The sequence below is a fragment of the Babylonia areolata genome, chromosome 2 (genome assembly GCF_041734735.1).
Source record: "Babylonia areolata isolate BAREFJ2019XMU chromosome 2, ASM4173473v1, whole genome shotgun sequence".
NCBI classification, from domain to species: domain Eukaryota; kingdom Metazoa; phylum Mollusca; class Gastropoda; order Neogastropoda; family Buccinidae; genus Babylonia; species Babylonia areolata.
In genome coordinates this window covers 25,987,733-26,009,675 of record NC_134877.1, presented here as the reverse complement: position 1 = coordinate 26,009,675, position 21,943 = coordinate 25,987,733, and the positions used below count along the sequence as shown (strand labels likewise).

Genomic DNA, 21,943 nt, shown 5'->3' with positions numbered 1-21,943 from the left:
GGGGAAGAGAAAGAGAGGAGGGACGGCTGATCATCATGCGTCTGCGTACTAATCATAGGATTTTTGTGTGGCATGTATTCTCTAGATAGCGCTGTAGGCGCTTTACGAAAACAGGTCAATAGATGCACAGACAGACACACTCATGCTCTCTCACACACACGCACACACATTCATACACACATGCTTACACACACACACACACACACACACACATACATGTACGCATGCACACACACACACACACACACACAAGCACGCAAATGCATACACACACACACACACACACACACACACACACACACACACACACTTACACACACACAAGCACGCAAATGCATACACACACACATACACAACACACACACACACACACACACACACACACACACACACACACACACACACACACACACACACACACACACACACACACACACACACACACACACACACACACACACACAAATGAGGAGTACACAACAAGAACAACAGAGTGGCGCTGGGATGTTTGACGTTAGTTTAAAGAAGTGGGTTTTCAGTGAAGACTTCACTATCAGCGTACCCCGCCCCCGACCCCCTCGCCCCATATTTATCCTGCTCCCCCAGTCCTTCCTGTGCACTGTCTGTTTTTCTCTGTGCGTTCTCACACTGAAGTAGCCATCAATGTTCCAACTGGTGATCCTTATGTAGAGAGAAACACACCCTATGTGGTGATCGTTACGTAGAGAGAAACACACTCTATCTGTGGTTGTTACACACAGAAAAGCCCCTATCTGGTGAACGCTACGTGGAGAGAAACACACCCTGTTTGGTGATCGCTACATAGAAAGAAACACACCCTATCTGTGGTTGTTACACACACAGAAACACACCCTGTTTGGTGATTGCTACATAGAACGATACACACCCTATCTGTGGTTGTTTCACACACAGAAACACACCCTGTTTGGTGATTGCTACATAGAACGATACACACCCTATCTGTGGTTGTTTCACACACAGAAACACACCCTGTTTGGTGATTGCTACATAGAACGATACACACCCTATCTGTGGTTGTTACACACACAGAAACACACCCTGTTTGGTGATTGCTACATAGAACGAAACACACCCTATCTGTGGTTGTTACACACACAGAAACACACCCTGTTTGGTGATTGCTACGTAGAGAGAAACACACTCTATCTGTGGTTGTTACACACACAGAAACACACCCTGTTTGGTGATTGCTACATAGAACGAAACACACCCTATCTGTGGTTGTTACACACACAGAAACACACCCTGTTTGGTGATCACTACGTAGAGAGAAACACACCCTATCTGATGATCATTACACACAGAGAAACACACTGTATCTACTGGTCGTGACACAGATAGAAACACACCCTGTTTGGTGAATGCTACATAGAGAGAAACGCACCCTGTCTGTTGATCGTTATACAGAGAGAGAAACACACCCAATCTGGTGATTGTTAAGCAGAGAGAGAAACCCTACCTAGTGATTGTTACACAGAAAGAAACCTCTATAGGTTCATGGAGAGAAACACCCGCTATCTGTCTGCTAATACCAGACGTTGTTGTGTTTTTTTTCCCATTGCAGCAGAGCAGGAACAGGAAGGCTGTTTGACGTCCAGACCCCCGTCGTTATCCAAACACGCCAAGAAAAACTGGGGGCGGAAGGAGAGGGATCGGCGCTACCGTGAGCGCCTGCGACAAGACCCCGAGCGGTACCAGCGGATGCTGGAGCTAACGAAGCAGCGGCAGTTGCGGCGCAAGGAGCGGCTGCGGCAAGAGCGCCTCCTGCAGGCGGAGACGAAGCCCCCGGTCCTGGGCCAGGACTTCATCATTCTGGTCAACAGGGATGGCTCCCCGCCCCCGCCGCCAAATGCTGCACTGTAGCTGGACTGTAGCTGCTTGTGTGTGTGTGTGTGTGTGTGTGTGTGTGTGTGTGTGTGTGTGTGTGTGTGTGTGTGTGTGTGTGTGAGAGAGACAGGGGGAGGGAGGGGGGTCTGGGGTTGTGGGGGCGGAGTGGGAGGGATTGGGCTTGTGTGTACACCTGTGTGTGTGTGGAGGGGAGGGTGGTTTACTGCTTGTATGTGTGTGTGTGTCTGTGTCTGTGTCTGTGTCTCTGTGTGTCTGTGTGTGACAGGGTGGTGGTGGAGAAAATGGGTGTGTTGCAGGTATTTAGCATCAGTGACAGGCGCAATAGCCGAGTGGTTAAAGTGTTGGACTTTCAGTTTGAGGGTCCTGGGTTTGAATCTCAGTACCGGCGCCTGGTGGGTAAAGGGTGGAGATTTTTCTGATCTCCCAGGTCAACATTATGAGAACATAACCAGCATGCACACCCCCAGAAACGGAATATGGCTGCCTATATGGCGAGGTAGAAACGGTCATACACGTAAAAGCCCAGTCGTGTACATAGGAGTGAACGTGGGAGTTGCAGCCCACAAACGAGGAAGAAGATGAAGAAGAGCATCACTGAAGGTGGAACTGTGCAGTTGTGTGTGTGTGTGTTTTTTGTTTTTTGTTTTTGTTTTTTTTGTGTTTTTTTAATGAGGAGCTACTAATGTCGCATAGTTGCAAGTTGACCTTCTTTAGCGGCCGTTGGGGCCGACGTATTCCTTTTTGAGGCGCAGTGCTTGCTTTGAATGTTAGTGTCTCCAAAGCCAACCAAAATGCTGATGATGAGGATTGTGAGATCCATAGTGTGTACACGTGATGTGCATGCTCACTCACATGCACGAAAGGGTCAGGACACCAGCCAGCAAGTCAGCGCATAGGATGACCTGGGACATTGTGGAAAATCGCCCACCTTAGACCCAGCAAACACTGCCAGGATTCGAACCATGGTTTATACACTCTCTCAAGGCCTGACCCGCACATTGGGTTTATTCATTGGTCAGGTGTCTGCTCCTTTAAAAAAAATCATAAAAAGAAAGAAAGAAAGAATTAAAAGAATTTAAGCAGATGATGTGATGCATATGTGGATTAGTCCACACGCTATTTAAAAACCACATGGAAAATAAGTTTATAAAAACTGTGGGCTTGATATGGTGATTCAACCCACGCTTTTTATACGCTTTCTCCATTGGGTGTTTTTATAGACTCGGCAGTCATTCTTCATTTTATCGTTGTACCTTTTAAAACACTTCTTTGACACTGAAAAAGTGTTTTAGACGTTTAGCAGGCAGTCTGTGAGATGATTGATTGGTGATTACGCATGATTTTCTTTCAGACACTGTCTGCATCCACACTCTCTCTCTCTTCTGTCTCTGTGTGTCTCTGTCTCTGTGTCTGTGTCTCTCTGTCTCTCCCCCTCTCTGTCTGTCCTCTGTTTAAGTGTTCAAGAGAAGTAGAAGAAGAAGCATTCTGTTATCCTGTTCTTTCTTAAATTGTGTGTGTGTGTGTGTGTGTGTGTGTGTGTGTGTGTGTGTGTGCGTGCTTTCACGTCTGTATGTCTGGGTGTGTTTTTAGTCCATTGTTCTTTGTTATTGTACACATTTTTAGTATATTGACATTGAAAGTATACATTGTATCATTTAGAAAAGTTGAATGCCTGAAGTATCGTGTAGTTTTCAGCTTCCATACACTCAACAACAATTAAACAGCTAGTTATAATGAGCTTGATTGCCTTTACCTTTGTTTGTTTGTTTTTTGCCCCCCCCCCCCCCCCCCACCGATTGGAGGCAACGATGGAGGAATCAGTCAGGAATTGAACTTCTGATCCAGTGTTCACCAGTGATCAAGGTTCAAATCCCTGTTTCATCATCGCATTGTGTCTTTATGTAAGGCACTTCACTCCGATTTTCCAAACTCATCCTGGGTGTGAATGGGTACCAGACTTGGGTTGGGGAAGGTTTTATTTGTATTTGTATTTCGTTTTCATCACAACAGATTTCTCTGTGTGAAATTCGGGCTGCTCTCCCCAGGGAGAGTGTGTCGCTACACTATAGCACCACCCTTTTCTTCCCCCCCCCCCCTCCCCCTGTGTATAGTTTTATTTATTTTTCCTATCGAAGTGGATTTTTCTGTAGAATTTTGCCAGGAACTACCCTTTTGTTGCCTTGGGTTCTTTTATGTGCGCTAAATGCATGCTGCACACGGGACCTAGGTTTATTGTCTCATCCAAATGACTAGCGTCCAGACCACCACTCAAGGGAGGGGGAGAAAATATCGGCGGCTGAGCCGTGTTTTGAATCAGCACGCTCAGATTCTCTCGCTTCCTAGGCGGACGCGTTACCCCCACACCCCCCAGCCCCACCCCAGCTGGTACAGCTTGTCTTCATAGTAGTTGCATTCTTTGTTATTTCTTTGTGTGTCACTGCAGGGTATTCAGTGATTTCTTTGTATAAACATTGTCATGTTATAAATAAACATTATGTGTCTTTGTCTTTATCAAAAATATGATAAATTAAAAGTAAATAAAAAAGACATATAAAGAAATCTTCATGATGACAGTAATTCTTTTGGATGGGGAATAAAGTCCACTGCTTACTTAAAAAGAAAAAAAGATTCATGGAAGATGATTTTTCTGTGATTTATTTTATTTTGCTAAAAAGTGGGCATGTCTTTATGTGTGTCTGTGACTGTTTTATTATCAATACTTTTGCTTGCTTTCTTTTATATTATTTCACTGTTTTTTATAGATTTCAACATTTTAACAACATTTCATGGTAATTAACCATATGGTATTGTGTGTTTTCAGAGAATCTGATGGTTATCTTGTGTATTGTAAGTAACGTCAAGCTGTAGTGCATGGGAAAACATTAAAGATCATATTTTGGAAAATATATTTTGGGTTGGTTTGTCAGAAATGATTCTGATGATTGAACAAGGAATGTATGTGCCTGGAAACATGTGCACACAAACAACACACACATGTGCACAGGTACGCACACACACACACACACACACACACACACACACACACACACACACACACACATGAGAATTCAATAACTCCATTGACCCCTGCTGGGGCATGGAGGACAGAGGAATGCATTATTCAAGTTACAGAAAACGTTGAAAGTTAGCTGAGCAAAATGATTTGGTGATTCAATGAGCACTGAACAAAATCTGAAGTCAATTTAATTCATTATTGATTGGTTGATGAAATCACACACGCACTCACACATGCAGGCATGGACACACACACACACAGAGAAACATGCACATACACACGCGCACGCACACACACACACAGACACTCACACGCACGCACACACACACACACACACCGCACGCACACACTTATGCACATATGCACACATACTCACACACACACACACACCACGCGTACACATATACTCACACGCACGCACACACGCACCACACCTAGAATGTCTACTGTTATATCTCTACTTATTTATCAAGTCAGATAGCATGTGGGCGGGAGGGTGTGGGGGTGGTGAGGGGGGACGGGAGAGGGGGGTGGGTCGGGGGGGTGGGGGGAGGGCGTGTGGAGAAGGGCTGTCACCGTTGTGGCTGAGACATCTGACCATTCTCACTCAGGAGATTGAGACATGTCAGTGCCACTGATAAACAGAAGTGAAACTGTCCCATGTCAGTGCCACTGATAAACAGAAGTGAAACTGTCCCATGTCAGTGCCACTGATAAACAGAATTGAAACTGTCCCATGTCAGTGCCACTGATAAACAGAAGTGAAACTGTCCCATGTCAGTGCCACTGATAAACAGAAGTGAAACTGTCCCATGTCAGTGCCACTGATAAACAAAAGTGAAACTGTCTGGTGACTGAGACATGTCAGTGCCACTGATAAGTATGAGTATCAGTATCAGAAACTCAAGGAGGTGACACTACGTTCGGACAAATCCATATATGCTACACCACACCACATCTGGTCAAGTAGATGCCTGACCAGCAGCGTAACCCAACGCGCTTAGTCAGTCCTTGAGAGAGAAAAAGAAAAAGAAAAAAAAATTGTATTTCTTTTTATCACAACAGATTTCTCTGTCTGAAATTCGGGCTGCTCTCCCCAGGGAGAGTGCGTTGCTACACTACAGCGCCACCCTTTTTTTGGTATTTTTTCCTGCCTGCAGTTTTATTTGTTTTTCCTATCGAAGTGGATTTTTCTACAGAATTTTGCCAGGAACAGCCCTTTTGTTGCCGTGGGTTCTTTTACGTGCGCTAAGTGCCTGCTGCACACGGGACCTCGGGTTATCGTCTCATCCGAATGACTAGCGTCCAGACCACCACTCAAGGTCTAGTGGAGGTGGAGAAAATATCAGCGGCTGAGCTGTGATTCGAACCAGCGCTCTCAGATTCTCTCGCTTCCTAGGCGGACGCATGACCTCTAGGCCATCACTCCACTCACATAAGGAAAAAAAGAAGATAAAAAATGAAAAAGTAAATGAACAAATATGTAAATAGATGAATAAATGAATAAACAGAAAATAATGAGACATGTCAGTGGTGCTGATAAACAGAAGGTGAACTGACCGGTGACACAGATGCCCGTGAAGCAGCGTGCCCTTTCAGCCATCACCAGCAGTGGATTCCCTGGATGTTTTAGAGGACCAGTGGTTCCTGCTTTGTCTGGCCCCTACCCTTCAGTCCCTTCAGCGCATACAAAACTGCTGCCCGACTCGTCCTCAGAAAGAAAAGATCTGAGCACATCACTCCTCTGATTCACACACATCAGACCGATGATCAGACTTTAATGCAGTCGCAGTTCTCTCTCTCTCTCTCTCTCTCTCTCTCTCTCTCTCTCTCTCTGTCTGTCTCTCTCAACATTCAAATGTAATTCAAATTACGCCCGTAAACGTTGTAACGTGGTCAGAGATGAAAACCATTTTATAAACAATTGTGTCCTTTACAATAACCTGTGGCAAAAACATCTGAACTCTGAAGGTCAATCGTATGTTCACTTGCTGAAGAATGGTTCTGTTTGCAGTATTCGTAAACTCTGCGTTTATATGTTTAATGTCCTGAAGATACGACAGGAATTCTGTGACAACAATGAAGAAAGTTAGAATTAATTTACTATGCACAAGAAGCACTTTTGTTCTACAGGTTTAAGTTAATTATGTATTTTACATTTTGTTGTCGCTGCGTGATCACCATATTGTGTACTTTTGACCTCATTCTTGGGGTCGGAGGCCTGGAGATTAAAGTTTTTGTTCTTGTTCTTGTTCTCTGTCTCTCTCTGTCTGTCTGTCTGTCTGTCTGTCTGTCTGTCTGTCTGTCTGTCTGTCTGTCTGTCTGTCTGTCTCTCTCTCTCTCTCTCTCTCTCTCATTCTTTGCTGATTTAGTTCACTTGTGTTTTTTCTCTCCAAACTTCTTTCCCTATGTCTTAGGCAACAAACATTAACTCACTCAGTACGGCCAGTCTTCTCTTCTCCTCTACACAGACCCCTCGGATGTCCAGTGGGTGTCTGAATGACCCAACCTTTAGCTTCCGTCGTCAGAATTGTGGTATTCTTTGTCAACATTCACGTCTTCAGTATAAAAGCCTTCCGCTTGCAGTATTTTGATGATGGTAACTGGGGTGAAACGCTGTTAACGTCGTCTCTTTCGCCGTTCGTATGGAGAGGCTTAATCAAGTGATTCAAATATTGATGATCTGTTGGTCATGTTTCCTGAATATATTGTACACAAAATACTTAAGAGCCGGAGTATGCGTTGATGTGATTAGTTGCTCTAATGCACACAAGACACTGGTTTCTTGAAGATGCAACACAAACCCAGTTGATGTTTTTCTGTTAATTATCGTAAGTGCACTTCTGAAATGTATCAGCCTCATAACTTGTTCTTATGATAGTAGCTGTAGTAGATTATGGATTACACAAGTTATGAAGCTTTTTAACAGTCCCTTCTTTGTTCCATAAGATAGCTTATAGGCATAATTTGGTCAAGATTTCACCTGTAGTTTGCCAATTTTCTTCTCATTAAATCGATCTAAAATGGTTAAGAATTTTGAGGAATTGTCCAGTTGACTCTTAAATGTATCAACAGGTGGTGCTTGTTTTGACTGAGGTGACGGTTCTTTACATATGTTGGTAATTATATTACTGAAAGAATACTTTATTGTGTTGGTATGAATCCTTAAAAATGCATTTGATGGTGTGTGTGTGTGTTGTTTTTTTTTTTATTGGTGCTGTTGTGAAATGGGTGTACTAACTAAACACTGTCTCTGTCAGTCTCTTGCTTGAACTATTTCAAGCACACACACTCACATGATGGATGTGGGGGAAAAAGAAAGAAAAGAAAAAAAATCTGTATTTGTGATGTGCAGTTTTCACACTCAATTGTTTCTGTCAGTGAACTTTCTGTGTACCGTACTGAACTGTGGAAACGCCTCGGCCGTTCGCTCTGTGTGTGTTGATCCAGTCTTCGAGGTGGTTTTCTAATTCTGGCCATCTGCACTTCTTGCCTCTAAAGGCCTTTGTCGTTTTCTTGCAACACAAAAGTTCTCCACGCTGCTTCCTCCAACGTCGTATCATCGATTTATTCACTCCAAGCTCATGTGCAGCGGCTCTATTGCCTTTTTCGACAGCTAGGTCGATCGTCTTCAATTTGAAGGCTGCATCGTAGGCATTACGTCGCGTTTTCGGCATGATGAGGATGTGCGCTTGAGCAGAGTAGAAGTGAATGCTCAACTGAAGGCTTTAATGTGTGCGGATCTGATTTGTAAAACGTGAACAGTTTGCACACAAATCTGAAGCTCATCCAAAAATTAATGAACAGAGATCATGATTTTGGTGAGTTGAAGGGCAGCAAAGAATGGACGAGAACGTGACACTCCCGGGATTGGGAAAATCCGCAAATAAGCCGCATCATTGTATAAGCCGCAGAGGTTGAAGCTGGGAGAAAAAGTCGCGGCTTATAGACCGAACTTTACGGTACATTTACAGTGGTTCTTTTGAGAGCCTGACATGTGGGCAGCCACTCTCCGTTTTCTTGGGTGAAAAACAAAAAAAGTGAGACTTAAAAGCTATCACAATGATTACTGTCATCAGAACATACTTATGTCATCATATTCATCACCATTTTCATCATTTTATTTTTTGGTACTCCTTTCATGGTATTTTCTTTAGTCACTGTTTTTAAAACAGTACTTATAGTGCTGTTGTATCTAAAATTTTACTGCTGGGTAAGCACTGTATAAATGCTTCTTTTTTCTTTCTTTTTTTTTCTTTTTTTTTTTTAGTGGGGCCTCCAACCTCCTTTTTTCCCCACTTTTTTCATTCCTTTTTTTCCCTTTTTTTGTGTGGGGCCTCCATCCTCCTCTTTTTTCCCACATCTTTCTTTTTCTTCTTTCACACACTCATATTTACCTTTCATGCACCACTTTCCCCCACACACCTTAACTAATCACTTTCATTCTTTCCCCTATCGTCTGGCGCAGCAATTGCCCCAGTGTGTCTTGAGGCATGCATTTTAAGAATGTTCGATGTCTGTGTACATTTGCCAGGGTTTTTTGATGTTCTAGTGTTCTGATGTATGTATTCTAAACATGTATGACAAGTCATTACATCTGTCTGGGTTTATTGTTGCCATAGTGTGAGTTGTTTGTTTGATATTGAAGCTTTTCTGTCATCCATCCTCTCTCTCTTCCTCATCATTCTTGTTATAATTCCAAGTCGTTAAAAAAAGTGGTGTCTGCAGTGACGTGTTTTGGTTTGTTTCCTCAGCGACGCAGGCCTACCTGCGGCACCAGTGGTTCAAGCGATGGAGGAGACAGCAGCAGGTCGCCAACAACAATCCCAGTCTGCCAGCCAACTTTTTGGGGGGCGAGTCGCCGTACTACGTGAGGTACCGGCGCCACATCCAGCAGACCAACCCTGACCGGTACCAGGCCATGAAGATGAAGCAGCGGGAGTGCATGAGGAGACTGCGCGCCAAGAGAAAGGCGCAGAGCCTGGGGACGGGTCAGGACTGGGGACGCCAGGCGTCAGTTCTGCGTGCGCTGGACACGTCAGTCAGGAAGGAGATGGCCGCCTTCGGGGGGTATGACGGTGATGATGGTAACGAAGAGCAGTGAAGCAATTTTGAGGTATGGCGATTTGTTCACTTTTGTTGTTGTTGTTGCAATGTCCGCATTTCTTTCCCTTACACTTCTTTGTGTGACTGACGGAGTGAACGTCCATGATGCCTTCTTGTGAACACTGCTCATTCCGTCTTGAGGGGAACAATTGTGGATATTACCTTTTTTCTTCCTTTTTATTTTTCTGGGTTTTTTTTTTTTCAAATAGTACTCCAGGAAGCATAATTTGATTAGAAAAAAAATACAGTACGTGTCTGTGAGCTTAATCTTGGACATTATCTTGCATGTTTTTTAATGTTCGACTGTTGTGACAAAATACCTGGGCCTTTTTTTTTTTTACTCCACTGTATTGGCATACATTTATTGCGGTTTGGTGGTTACAGAAGATGTTGGCATAACGTGGTCATGTTCATTGAACCTATTACATGTTAATGAAGTGAATGATTCAACACAGCTTCATCATACATGTGAGCATATTCATTACATTTTTCACTGATTTTGGGGCTAAAAGTGTAACAGAAGTTTTCTTTCTCTCTAACAGTGCCGTCATATGAACCATATCAGCCATTTTTATCATGTGTTTTTTCACAGGCACATTCTAAGGTGACCCGGTCAGTTTGCATGATTCTTTCAGTGCTGTTGCATGTATGCATTTTTCTTGAATTGTTGACATGGTTTATGCCATTCATAATGTGTGTACTTACTTTTTATGTATAACCTGAATCTGTCATAAGAATCCAAACACATTTAATGTGGAAAAGAAGACAAGCTTTCTGTTACTTTTAGATATTACTTCTGTCCCCACTAACAGTCAGAATGTATTCCTGTTCTCATGCTTTTTTTACTTTTAGATATTACTTCTGTCCCCACTAACAGTCAGAATCTATTCCTGTTCTCATGCTTTTCCTTACATTGGTCCTGAAATATGTTGGAACAAACGGAGAAAGTCTGCAAAAAAAACAAACAAAAAAAACACAAACAAACAAACAAACAGACAGCTGTGGGTTGTGAAGTAAAGACTGATGAGAAGTGTCAACGTATTCTGACCATACACCCTTCAGGTGGGCATGAAAAAATGACCTGTGGTCAGAATACGTTGACTTCTGGTCAAAGTGATGACTTAAAGAAAGACTTTTATCAAAGTGAGTTTTATTTGGTTTCAACAAAACTTTATTCAGTTAACTTGTTATACATGTACACATAGACAGTGGAGCAACGACATAGACAACGGAGCAACAACAAGCTAACAGCTTATATCGTGCTCAGGAATGTGATTTTTGTTGTTGTTTTCGTTTGACAGCTGGTGAACGTTTCACATATGCAATTTTGTTGAAATACACGTTTTCCAGTTGCATATAATTGACGGTCATTACAGTCATTGTTTCCTTTTTTGAGCAGTCTTGGAGATTAGTAGGCTTAAAGAATTCACAATAAACATGATCATTTTTAAGATTCACTGTTCACAACAGAAAGCAGAAAAAGGTCACCTAAGTTAATTTCACACCCCTTTTTAAAAACTTTTTTTTTTAAAGATTCTATTTATTCGTCAGTTTTATAGTCAGCAGTCATATTTCACTTTATCTGAACAAACATCAGTCCCTTTGTCCCACCTCCTTTAACACTCTGTCAGCCTCCCCCCCCCCCCCCCCCCCCCCCCCCCCCCCCCCCCCCCCCCCCCACACACACACTCCCCCCCCCCACGCCTCCCCACCTTCCTCTAGGTGAACAAGCTGTGCAATGTGACCCCACAGAAAGAGAACAAAAAACAACCAACCAACCAGCCAATCAACCAACCAACCAACCACACAAAAGCTCGGGTGTGGAACAGATTTTGGTGTGACCCTCTTTCAAACCTGTATGTCATCTTGACTGGAGGATTTGCGTTCCACCTGATGTATGTTGTGTTCCTGGGCTGCCCTTCAAAACCTGTTGTCTGTACTTGGATGGGGGGCATTGGTGGAAAAGCGACGATGAATTGCGTGTGACTTTCCGCATGTGTACCCACTTGCATTTGAATATCTGCCTCTTGAAAACCTTGGGGCCTGTTTTGGCGAAGTTTCCACCTGGTTAGTGTGGGCAAAATTGTGGATTCTCTTTACATCTTTTCACTGTGACTTTCTTTGAGAGTTTGGGGGGTAAAAAAAAAGAAAGAAAAAAGGTGAGAGAGATAGAGAGAGAGGGGGCAAGGGGGGGGGGGGGGGGTATTTGTCTGTATCTTAAAAAAACTAAGCATTAATAAAGCGCTTATATATATATGCAATACAGGTTTTCAAAAATAGTCCCTCCACAACAATATTGTGCCATCAGATGGTGTTTCACAATTGATCTGTCTTTTAAAAGAATTTTGATATGACACATGAAACACTCAGGTAGATACCGGTATATAAAGTGTGGCTTTGAGATACTTATAACTGTGAGTCAAGAATCAGATGGAAAGGGCAAAGGCAAAAGGAGAACTGTGTGGCAGTGTGATTTGAAAGCGTTCTCCTGGCCTGGAAAACCTCTGGTTTCTCTCTGTATCGTTTGTACCTTCAGGATGAGGGAATATATGAATCTGTGTGTGTGTGTGTGTGTGTGTGTGTGTGTGTGTGTGTGTGTGGTGTAGTGTGGTGTGGGTGGGTGGTGTGTGTGTGTGTGTGTGTGTGTGTGTGTGTGTGTGTGTGCGCGCGTGTGTGCACTCACTTTCAGATATGCATGTACATGCACACTCACACATGCAGATTCTCTTCGGATAGACTGATTTCCTTGTGTGTGTGTGTGTGTGTGTGTGTGTGTGTGTGTGTGTGTGTGTGTGTGTGTTTGTGGCAGAGAGAGAGGGGTGGCGTGTGGGGTGGAGAGCAGTCAAATATGAAAGTGTCTTTCTTCGACAAAATGGAGGGAACATGATGGACAGGCACAGTCCTCATTCAGTCATTGTTTGTGACCGGTGTCTTTGCTGTGTTCAGTTGTCGTCTGTCTGTACACATGACTCAAAACCTGAGTGAACAGGAGAAACAAAGAGACCCCACGCTGCGCATGCACACGGTTTGCATATGTGCATGAATGTGTGTGTGTGTGTGTGTGTGTGTGTGTGTGTGTGTGTGTGTGTGTGCACTCACTTCCAGACATGCATGGACATGCACACACACACACACATACCCATGCACATTCTCTTCAGATAGATGGATTTCCTTCTCCTCTTCTCTGAAAATGCCTCAGACCCTTTAACTCCTTAACTGCTGCCGAAGAGCGTACTCCACTGGTCAGTGAAGGGCTGTCACCTCAGTGAGATAGATATGACAGAGCTGACAGGTCAGGACGTCAGTCACCACTATGTATCTGGGCTTGCCCCCTCTTGGGACTGCATCACGTTCATTCAGCAAAATCAGCGACACCATTGATAAGTAGGACAAAAAGCAGTCGCTGCCTTTGAGACTCACGCCACGCTGATCTCCTTTGACTAATTTTCAGCAGTCAAGGGGTTGAAGTAAGGCGGCATGTAACGGTAAATGTAGATTTCTGTCAGATGGTAAAGAGTGGTAACTCTCTCCATTCACAAGGTACACAACTTCAAGTCAGTGCTGCTTACGCTACCGATTCAGCTAGCACACAGGTAAATAAAAGGTACATTGGATCTGCTACCCTTCATTTATTGTTTCTGTTGAAGATCATGTTAGCTTTATAGTGGACGTCTTCTGTGTGGCGTTTGGAGCTGTTGAGTGGACACCAACTGGAAAATGCCTGTACTTATACACATTTACGCACTCACTCACACAGTCACTTACACAAACATGCATGCATGCTCACGCACGCGCGCGCGCACACACACACACACACACACACACACACACACTAATGGCATACACACATACAAAGAGAGAACATTTTGGTTACAAGCAACGAATATTCTTCAACATGTGGTCACCCCTTTTTTCTGTGTGTGTGTTTCTCTGTCTGTCTGTCTGTCTCTCACATGCGCTGTCTCTCTGTCTGTCTCTCTCATGCACATACATACACATACATGCATAAGAACACCCACATGCATGCACATGCATGCATGCACGTATGTGTACACTTACACACACACTCGCACACACACAAGACATACATGCACGCACGCACACACACACACACACACACACACACACACACACACACACGCACGCACACACACACACACACACACACACACACACACACACACACACACACACACCATCCATTATCAAACTTGCAGTGTTACTATGAGCAATAACAACGTTCACTTTTCTTTTTTTTTTACAGGCACAGACATTGTAAAATATTTATCATGACATATGCAATTTTCACACTTGCTTATTGATATTTGAAGAACACACAGACTTCTTATCGAAAGTACCCCACTCACCACCACCACCCCCTCCCCCAGCCCCCACCCCCCACACACACTTGCACATGCAAACATGCATTCTTACCCCTTCTTTTTCTCTTCCACTCTTGTGTTTGTATTCTGTCAATCATCAAGCATGCATACTCATACACATTCACACACATCCACACATATATTCACGCACACATATATAAACACACACATACATGCACACATACTTGCACACATGCACGCACACATGCACACACACACACACACACACACACACACACACACACACACACATTTGCTCCAAGGAACACAATTGCACATGCACTCTTAAACATATGCATTGTCAACAAAGAAATATATATTTTTAACCCAATTTTTTATATCATATAAAAACAAGATTCTAAAAGAAAAATACATATACAAAGAAAAAGGAGGAAAAGGGAAACAGCGTATTGCCTTCACCAAACTTTTTTTTCCAAGTCTTAACAATTCTATCATGAGAGTGCAATACTAAATAGTAAGTTCATGATGCAACAATCAGTATAAACAGTTTCACTTTCACTAGTTTCAGTTTCAAGGAGGTGTCGAACTCAAAGCATGTGGACTGATCTGTGTGTGTGTGCTACACCACATCAGAAAGCACCATGGCAGGATCGGTTAGGCCTTGGGACCTCTGATCCGGTGTTCACCAGCGATCAGGGTTCGAGACCCGCAAAGTGTCGAGACCTCGGGGGAAAGAATTTACTTCCATTTTTCCTCACTCCGTCCAGGTGTGAACCTGTACCTGACTTCAGCTGGGGAAGGGTTAACAATGTAAGGAGAAGATTGTAGGCTGTATTCATATCATTCCTGCTTGTGGCATTTTCGGTAAGGGTGGATAGGGTTAAAAGGTTTTAAGGAAAAGAATGGAGTTTGTAAAAAAAAAAAAAAAAAAAAAAAAAAATCTTTAAACACTTAATGAAGCACACACACCTTTCATTCAAAGGCAAGACAATAACTTCCAACCATCATCAATATCCTGCAACGTTTTGGTGTGCGGAATAGCTCCCCACTTCACTCCCTCGTTCGAGTGTGCACTGTCTCTAGCTTTCTGATAGCAGGAATCAATGTTCGTGGTATTTTCTCCCCTCACAGTCAGACTTGTGCATGCGTGTGGATGACTGGTGTGAAAAAAGCTTTGATTTGTCTTTGTTGTGGACTTAGTGCTATATAGATTTTTGTTTTAAATCATTATTGTCATTATCATCATAATTGTTAGTATCATTATGATAATGATGATGATGATTATTTTTTATATTTATCATCATTATTCTTATCATTGAAATAATTATTATCAGTATTACCATCCTCATCGCCTTCTTCATTATCATTATTATTATCATGAATATGTATCGCTAGAATTTGTCATCACCAACCAAAACCACCTCTTTTAAAGATTCATTTATTCTTTATTTTATTTTATTTTATTTTTTCGTTTCTTTTCCAGATCTGGACACCCTGCGCAGTTCCCTCAGTCAGTTCCAGCGACGCCAGCGGCTGTGGGTGACGGACAAACCGCTGTCCTCGTTCACGGCCACGGAGCGGGAGTCCCGCTACGTTCAGTACCGCCGACACATCAAGCTGACCAACCCCGCGCGCTACCAGATAATGAAGGAGAGGCAGCGGGAGTGCATGAAGAAACTGAGGGCTCGCAGGAAGCAGGAGCGCGCGCAGATCTCGGAGATCTTGAAAAACCAGCCTCTCTTCTACCATGGAGCAGCGGATACTTCCTCGCTTCGGAGCGGCGGCGGAGCGTCCGTGTGGCAGGCAGACGCTGCTGAGGCGGATGAAACGGATGATGAGGGAAACTAGGTTTTGTGTATTTTTTTGGTTTGGTTTTGGTTTTAAGTCGGTTCATTTTTGGTTTGGTTTGGTTTGGTTGTTTGTTGTTCTTTTCTTTCTTTCTTTTTTTTTTCTTTCTTTTAAAAATTTTTTTTTTTTTTAAGTATCAGTATTAGTGTTATTGTGAATTTTGCTTGTTTTTGCTATAAAGTGTATTTTTTCAAGTATCAGTATTAGAATTATTGTGTATTTTACTCTTTTTTTTTTTTTTTTTTTTTTTTGCTGTTGAGTGTCTTTTTTTGTCTTTTTTAAGTATCAGAATTATAGTGAGACATGTCTTTTAGGGGAACCACTCACATTTGTTTGGAGTATTATAAATGAGGTTTGTGTTCTGGGGCACTTGCATGTCTTTTGAGAATTTGTAGTAGAGTTTGTGTTTGGGGGCATTAGGATGTCTTTGGAGAATTTGTAGTAGTGGAGTTTGTGTTTTGGGGCATTAGGATGTCTTTGGAGAATTTGTAGTGGAGTTTGTGTTTTGGGGCATTAGGATGTCTTTGGAGAATTTGTAGTAGTGGAGTTTGTGTTTTGGGGCATTAGGATGTCTTTGGAGAATTTGTAGTAGTGGAGTTTGTGTTTTGGGGCATTAGGATGTCTTTGGAGTATCTTACTATTAGAGGAGTTTGTGTTTTAGCAACAGCTTTTCTTTGGAGTACATAGTTATAAAACATGTTTCAACAAATACAGACGAAAAATGTGTTGGGGAGAGGATATTGTCTCATAAATATTGGGTTGATTTTTGCATTCTTTCTTTCCTGGATTTATTTGTCGTTTGTTTATTTGTTTGAATTTAATCAGAAATGGTTCAGTCCCTTTTTAATTCCTTTTTTTGTTGTTGTTGTTGATGTGCATTTTTTTTTTTTTTTTTTTTTTTTTTTTGGCTGTTGCTTTGTTTGTAAATAATCAGCTGAAGATAAAACTGTGGATCGTTTTGTGTAGCTGATACAAGACATATTCTTCCCCCTGTGCTGGCTGAGAAATGGGAAACTTTTTTTCTTTCATTGTATAACAGAAAGGTTTGGAGTGTGATTTTTAATTAACTGAACAGTTCAGACATATTTTCTGATAAAAGATCTTTAAAAAAAAAAAAAAAAAAAAATCCCTCTACAGTCAGGCAGACAAAAATGACACCTGAACAATTTTTTTTTTCATGGTATGTTTTTAACTGGGTGTGCTCATCTGTCAGTTTGTTTCATCTGATACGTTCTGGCATGAAGATAGAATTGTTAAAAAGCGCAGAAGGGTACGTGTTTTATTTCCCCAGCATGAAAATACATAAAGATAAGAGGAAGCTTCATCAGCATGTCGGGCTTGTGTTTAGGTCAGGCATCTGCAGCTGAGTTGGGTTGGTTGGGTTTTTTTTTATGCAGATGTGGTGTGTCATATATTGATCATTCCAAATACTTTATCATCTTGAAATTGAAAGTGAAACTGAAAACTGAAAGAACAGACAAAGTGAGTGGTGGTCTGGCGACAACAGCATGTGACAGATGGCAGTGTGGATCGTCATGACAGTGACAGCCTGGCTGTTCCTCACTTTCTTTTATGTATACCTTGAGTTGTGGGCGGGGTGCTTGTCTTTCAGGTGTAATGATGAAACTGATGCCCTTTGTGCTTTGTATTCCTCCAGTGTTCTGCTGTGTCATAGCCCAACACTCAGCTTATATCACAGATTGACATAAGTTTACAGTTGAGTCAACAGCAAAGTGAGAGCTGTATTATCAACGGTTTCTTCATTGCAATGGGAGATCATTTACAGCTTAGTCTTTTGTGAAGGACTACGACTCTCAAACTAGGAGGTAAAATTGCACTAGCTCTTATTGCAGCCTTGGGGCTAGTTGGCCTTTGGGAGCCATCCCAATGCTGAGTGTCTGAAAACCCTCTTGGCCGAGGGAGTAGGGATGTAACTTGGGCAAGACACTCTCCACTATAATCAAATTCTAGCCCAAATAGTCAGGACACCAGTTACCTCCTCTGCTGTTCTGGTGGTCATAGTTGGACACGACTGACTATCATACTACCATACTGTATTGTATTGTATTTGTATTTGTATTTCTTTTTATCACAACAGATATCTCTGTGTGAAATTCGGGCTGCTCTCCCCAGGGAGAGTGCGTCGCTACACTACAGTGCCACCCATTTTTTAAATATTTTTTCCTGCGTGCAGTTTTACTTGTTTTTCCTATCAAAGTGGATTTTTCTACAGAATTTTGCCATGAACAACCCTTTTGTTGCCGTGGGTTCTTTTATGTGTGCTAAGTGCATGCTGCACATGGGACCTCGGTTTATCGTCTCATCCGAATGACTAGCGTCCAGACCACCGCTCAAGGTCTAGTGGAGGGGGAGAAAATATCGGTGGCTGAGCCGTGATGCGAATCAGCGCGCTCAAATTCTGTTGCTTCCTAGGTGGACATGTTTCCCCCAGGCCATCACTCCACTTATTGTGTTGTATTGTATTCCATTATATTGCATTGTATTGTATTGCATTGTATTACTTTTGTCACAACAGATTTCTCTGTGTGAAACTTGGGCTGCTCTCCCCAGGGAGTTCGTTTTGCCACATTGCACCTTTTTCTTTTTGCAAGTGTTCTTGTTTTTTTTTTTTTCTTTTCTGTTGTTTTTTCACAATCAAAGTGGAACTTTTTCTCGCACAATTTTGCCAGGAACGATCCTTTTGTTGTGGTGGGTTCTAATTTTGCGCACTCAGTGCGTGCCGCACATTGGACCTGAATTTATTATCTCATCAACCTGAGTTTATCGTCTCATCAACCTGAGTTTATCGTCTCATTGGAATGTCTGGTGTGTAAAAGATGTGCAGGAGTTTGAGAGTTACGTCTCTGGCAAATTTAAACCAAAAAATGGGTGATTTAACAGCTTAGCAAATACACAGGCATGCAAGGGAAATGGTGATGCTGCAGTTCATTGACACACTTTGCCCTTGAAGCGTTTGTGTTTGCACACGCTTCTTTGTGATTGGTGTGTCAAACTTGAATGCATCTGTGGTTTTAAGTATGTATCTTCTGCTTCTTCTACGTTCATGGGCTGCAACTCCCACGTTCACTCGTATGAACACGAGTGGGCTTTTACGTGTATGACCCATTTTTACCCTGCCATGTAGGCAGCCATGCTCCGTTTTCGGGAGTGTGCATGCTGGGTATATTCTTGTTTCCATAACCCACCAAACACTGACATGGATTACAGGATCTTTAACGTGTGAATTTGATCTTCTACGTGCGTATACACACGAAAGGGGTTCAGGCACTAGCAGGTCTGCACATAATGTTGACCTGGGAGATCAGAAAAATCTCCACCCTTTACCCACCAGGCGCCGTTACTGTGTTTCGAACCCAGGACCCTCAGATTGAAAGTCCAGCGCTTTAACTACTCGGCTGTTGTGCCCGTCTGCGTGTGGTCTGATTTGTAAGGAGTTCTTGTCAGCTTTGAAAAGTTTGTCCTTTACACAGATGCTTCATGTGGTTATTTTTGCAGACTGTTCTTGGGAGGAAACAACCGATTACTTCTTTTTTTTATTTGATGACTTTTTAAAATTCAGTTTTTAGCATTTACATAGTTCATATGAGAGAGAGAGAGAGAGAGAGAGAGAGAGAGAGAGAGAGAGAGCAAAGAAAATGGCAAATTCAATCATATCAAACTTGTACAAACAAGTACAAGATACATGAAAGAAAGTGAGTGTGTCAGTCGGTGTGTGGTATGGATCAAGGTTGATGAATCAGTGTAGGATTGAGTGTGTAGGTGTAGGTTGATGAATCAGTGTGGAGTTGAGTGTGTAGGTGTCGGTTGATGAATCAGTGTGGAATTGAGTGTGTAGGGCGTGTTTGTTTGCAAGTTTGTGTATGCTCGTGCTTGTTTGCATACTGTGTAATTGATACATGTATGAATAACTTTTTATGGTGAATGCCACAAGCTCCCTGCCCGGGATGTGTGAACGTCAGTCAGCATCATGATTGTTACCGTTGTGAGCGTAGGTGGGTGTACGGTACGCGTGTATTTGTTTGTTCTTGGGGGGAAGAGGTGTGGAAGACCCCCATGATTGCAGGCAGGGATCCTTGTGGGCATTCCTTGATGAGAGACAAGAGCCATGGAAATCTGCTAAAAGTCGTGGAAAAAAAGGAGAGAACTTTTTCCAGGCCTGGAAAAGCTTAGGGAGGGGAAAATATGTCTTGCCCTTCAGGGATTCCTTGATGAGACAAGAGTCATGGAAGTCTGGTAAAGTCGTGGGAAAAGGAGAGAACCTTTTCTGAGCCTGGAATAATTTTGAGAAAAACATGTCAGGCACCTGAGGGTCTAGAGAGTTTGGGAATTTTGCCAGTACGATGCAAAGAAAGAGTTCAATGCATTAAAAAAATAGAAAGTGATAAAAATTGAAGATTGATGCTAGGATATCCGCCAATATCTTTCAGCAGTGGTGTAGCAGACAAACTCCTTTTTTTCTTTATCTTTAGTTTGTCTTAGTATTTGGTATGGGAAACTTTTGAGTCTTGTTTGGAAAAGATCTGGAAAACATGGAATTTTGTCTGGTGCCCTGAGAGAACAATACTTTCTGACTCTGGACTGCTTCATGAAAGGAGCAGTTTGGTCATCCTGATACGTTTGGCAGAAAGCAGTCACTGTGTACGTGGTTGTTTCACATCAGAGTTTGGAGGGAAAGAAATTGTGGTGTTTCTTGTATGTGTGGATTTTGTTTTGTTTTGTTTTGTTTTGTTTTTTGTTGAAGATTTGTTTGCTTTATTTGAATAAGAGTAAATTTATTAACGGATTCCTTTGTGTGTTTATGTGTGTGTGTGTGTGTGTGTGTGTGTGTGTGTGTGTGTGTGTGTGTGCCTGTTAGTATCTCTGCAAATCTCTCCTTCTCTTCCCATTGTGTGCATGTATGTGTGTGTCTGTATGTGTCTGTGTGTGTGTGTGTTAGTATCTCTGCAAATCTCTCTGTCTCTTCCCATTGTGTGCATACTTGTGTGTGTGTGTGTGTGTGTGTGTGTGTGTGTGTGTGTGTGCATGTGTGTGCCTGTTTGTATCTTTGCAAATCTCTCCGTCTCTTCCCGTAGTGTGCATCCATGTGTGTGTGTGTGTGTGTGTGTGTGTGTGTGTGTGTGTGTGTGTGTGTGTGTGTATTCAGATCTTTCTGTCTCTTCCCATTGTGTGCATACGTGGATGTTTGGATATATGCTGTACATTAAGTGTACCAGCAAGGATTCAGGAATTCAGGATACAGAGCAGTATATTTCAGAATATTTCTGTATCAAAATGCCCTGCTTGCAATTGCCTTTCATCGTGACCCACTGCTACCACACGCACATCGATGCACACACATATGGACACACATTTACCCACACATGCACACACCGACATGTGCGTGCGCACACACACGCGTCATACACATGCATATGTAAACACACATAAATATGCAACCACCCACACATACACATACACACACATTTGCATGCATGCACACACGCATGTGCACGCGTGCGCACACACCACACATGCTCATACACATGCACATATAAGAACACACATGTGCACACATATATACAGGCATTTGCATGCATACACACACGCATGCGTGCACACACACACACACACACACACACACACATTTTACGTCTAATATCACTGATAGTGAAAAGACGCTAAACCAAAGAACGAACACACACACATATGCTCATACACACGCACATACATACACACACAT

The 21,943-nt window shown here is 42.6% G+C and overlaps 1 protein-coding gene across 3 annotated transcripts in view; it reads left to right on the top strand.

The window, feature by feature from the left end:
• The window catches only part of LOC143299761 (uncharacterized), a 118,570-nt gene that overhangs the window by 86,091 nt on the left and 10,536 nt on the right, over positions 1-21,943 (top strand). Inside the window, exon 4 of one of the 3 annotated variants that reach the window (XM_076613184.1) lies at positions 15,839-16,296. The exons of 1 other annotated variant lie outside the window; for it this stretch is intronic. In XM_076613184.1, coding sequence (XP_076469299.1) covers positions 15,839-16,203 — 365 coding nt within the window. In that variant the 3' untranslated portion in view covers positions 16,204-16,296. Of the gene's footprint in view, positions 1-1,606; positions 1,956-15,838; positions 16,297-21,943 lie in introns of those variants that run through there. One more of the 3 variants, XM_076613231.1, reaches the window with a different exon arrangement.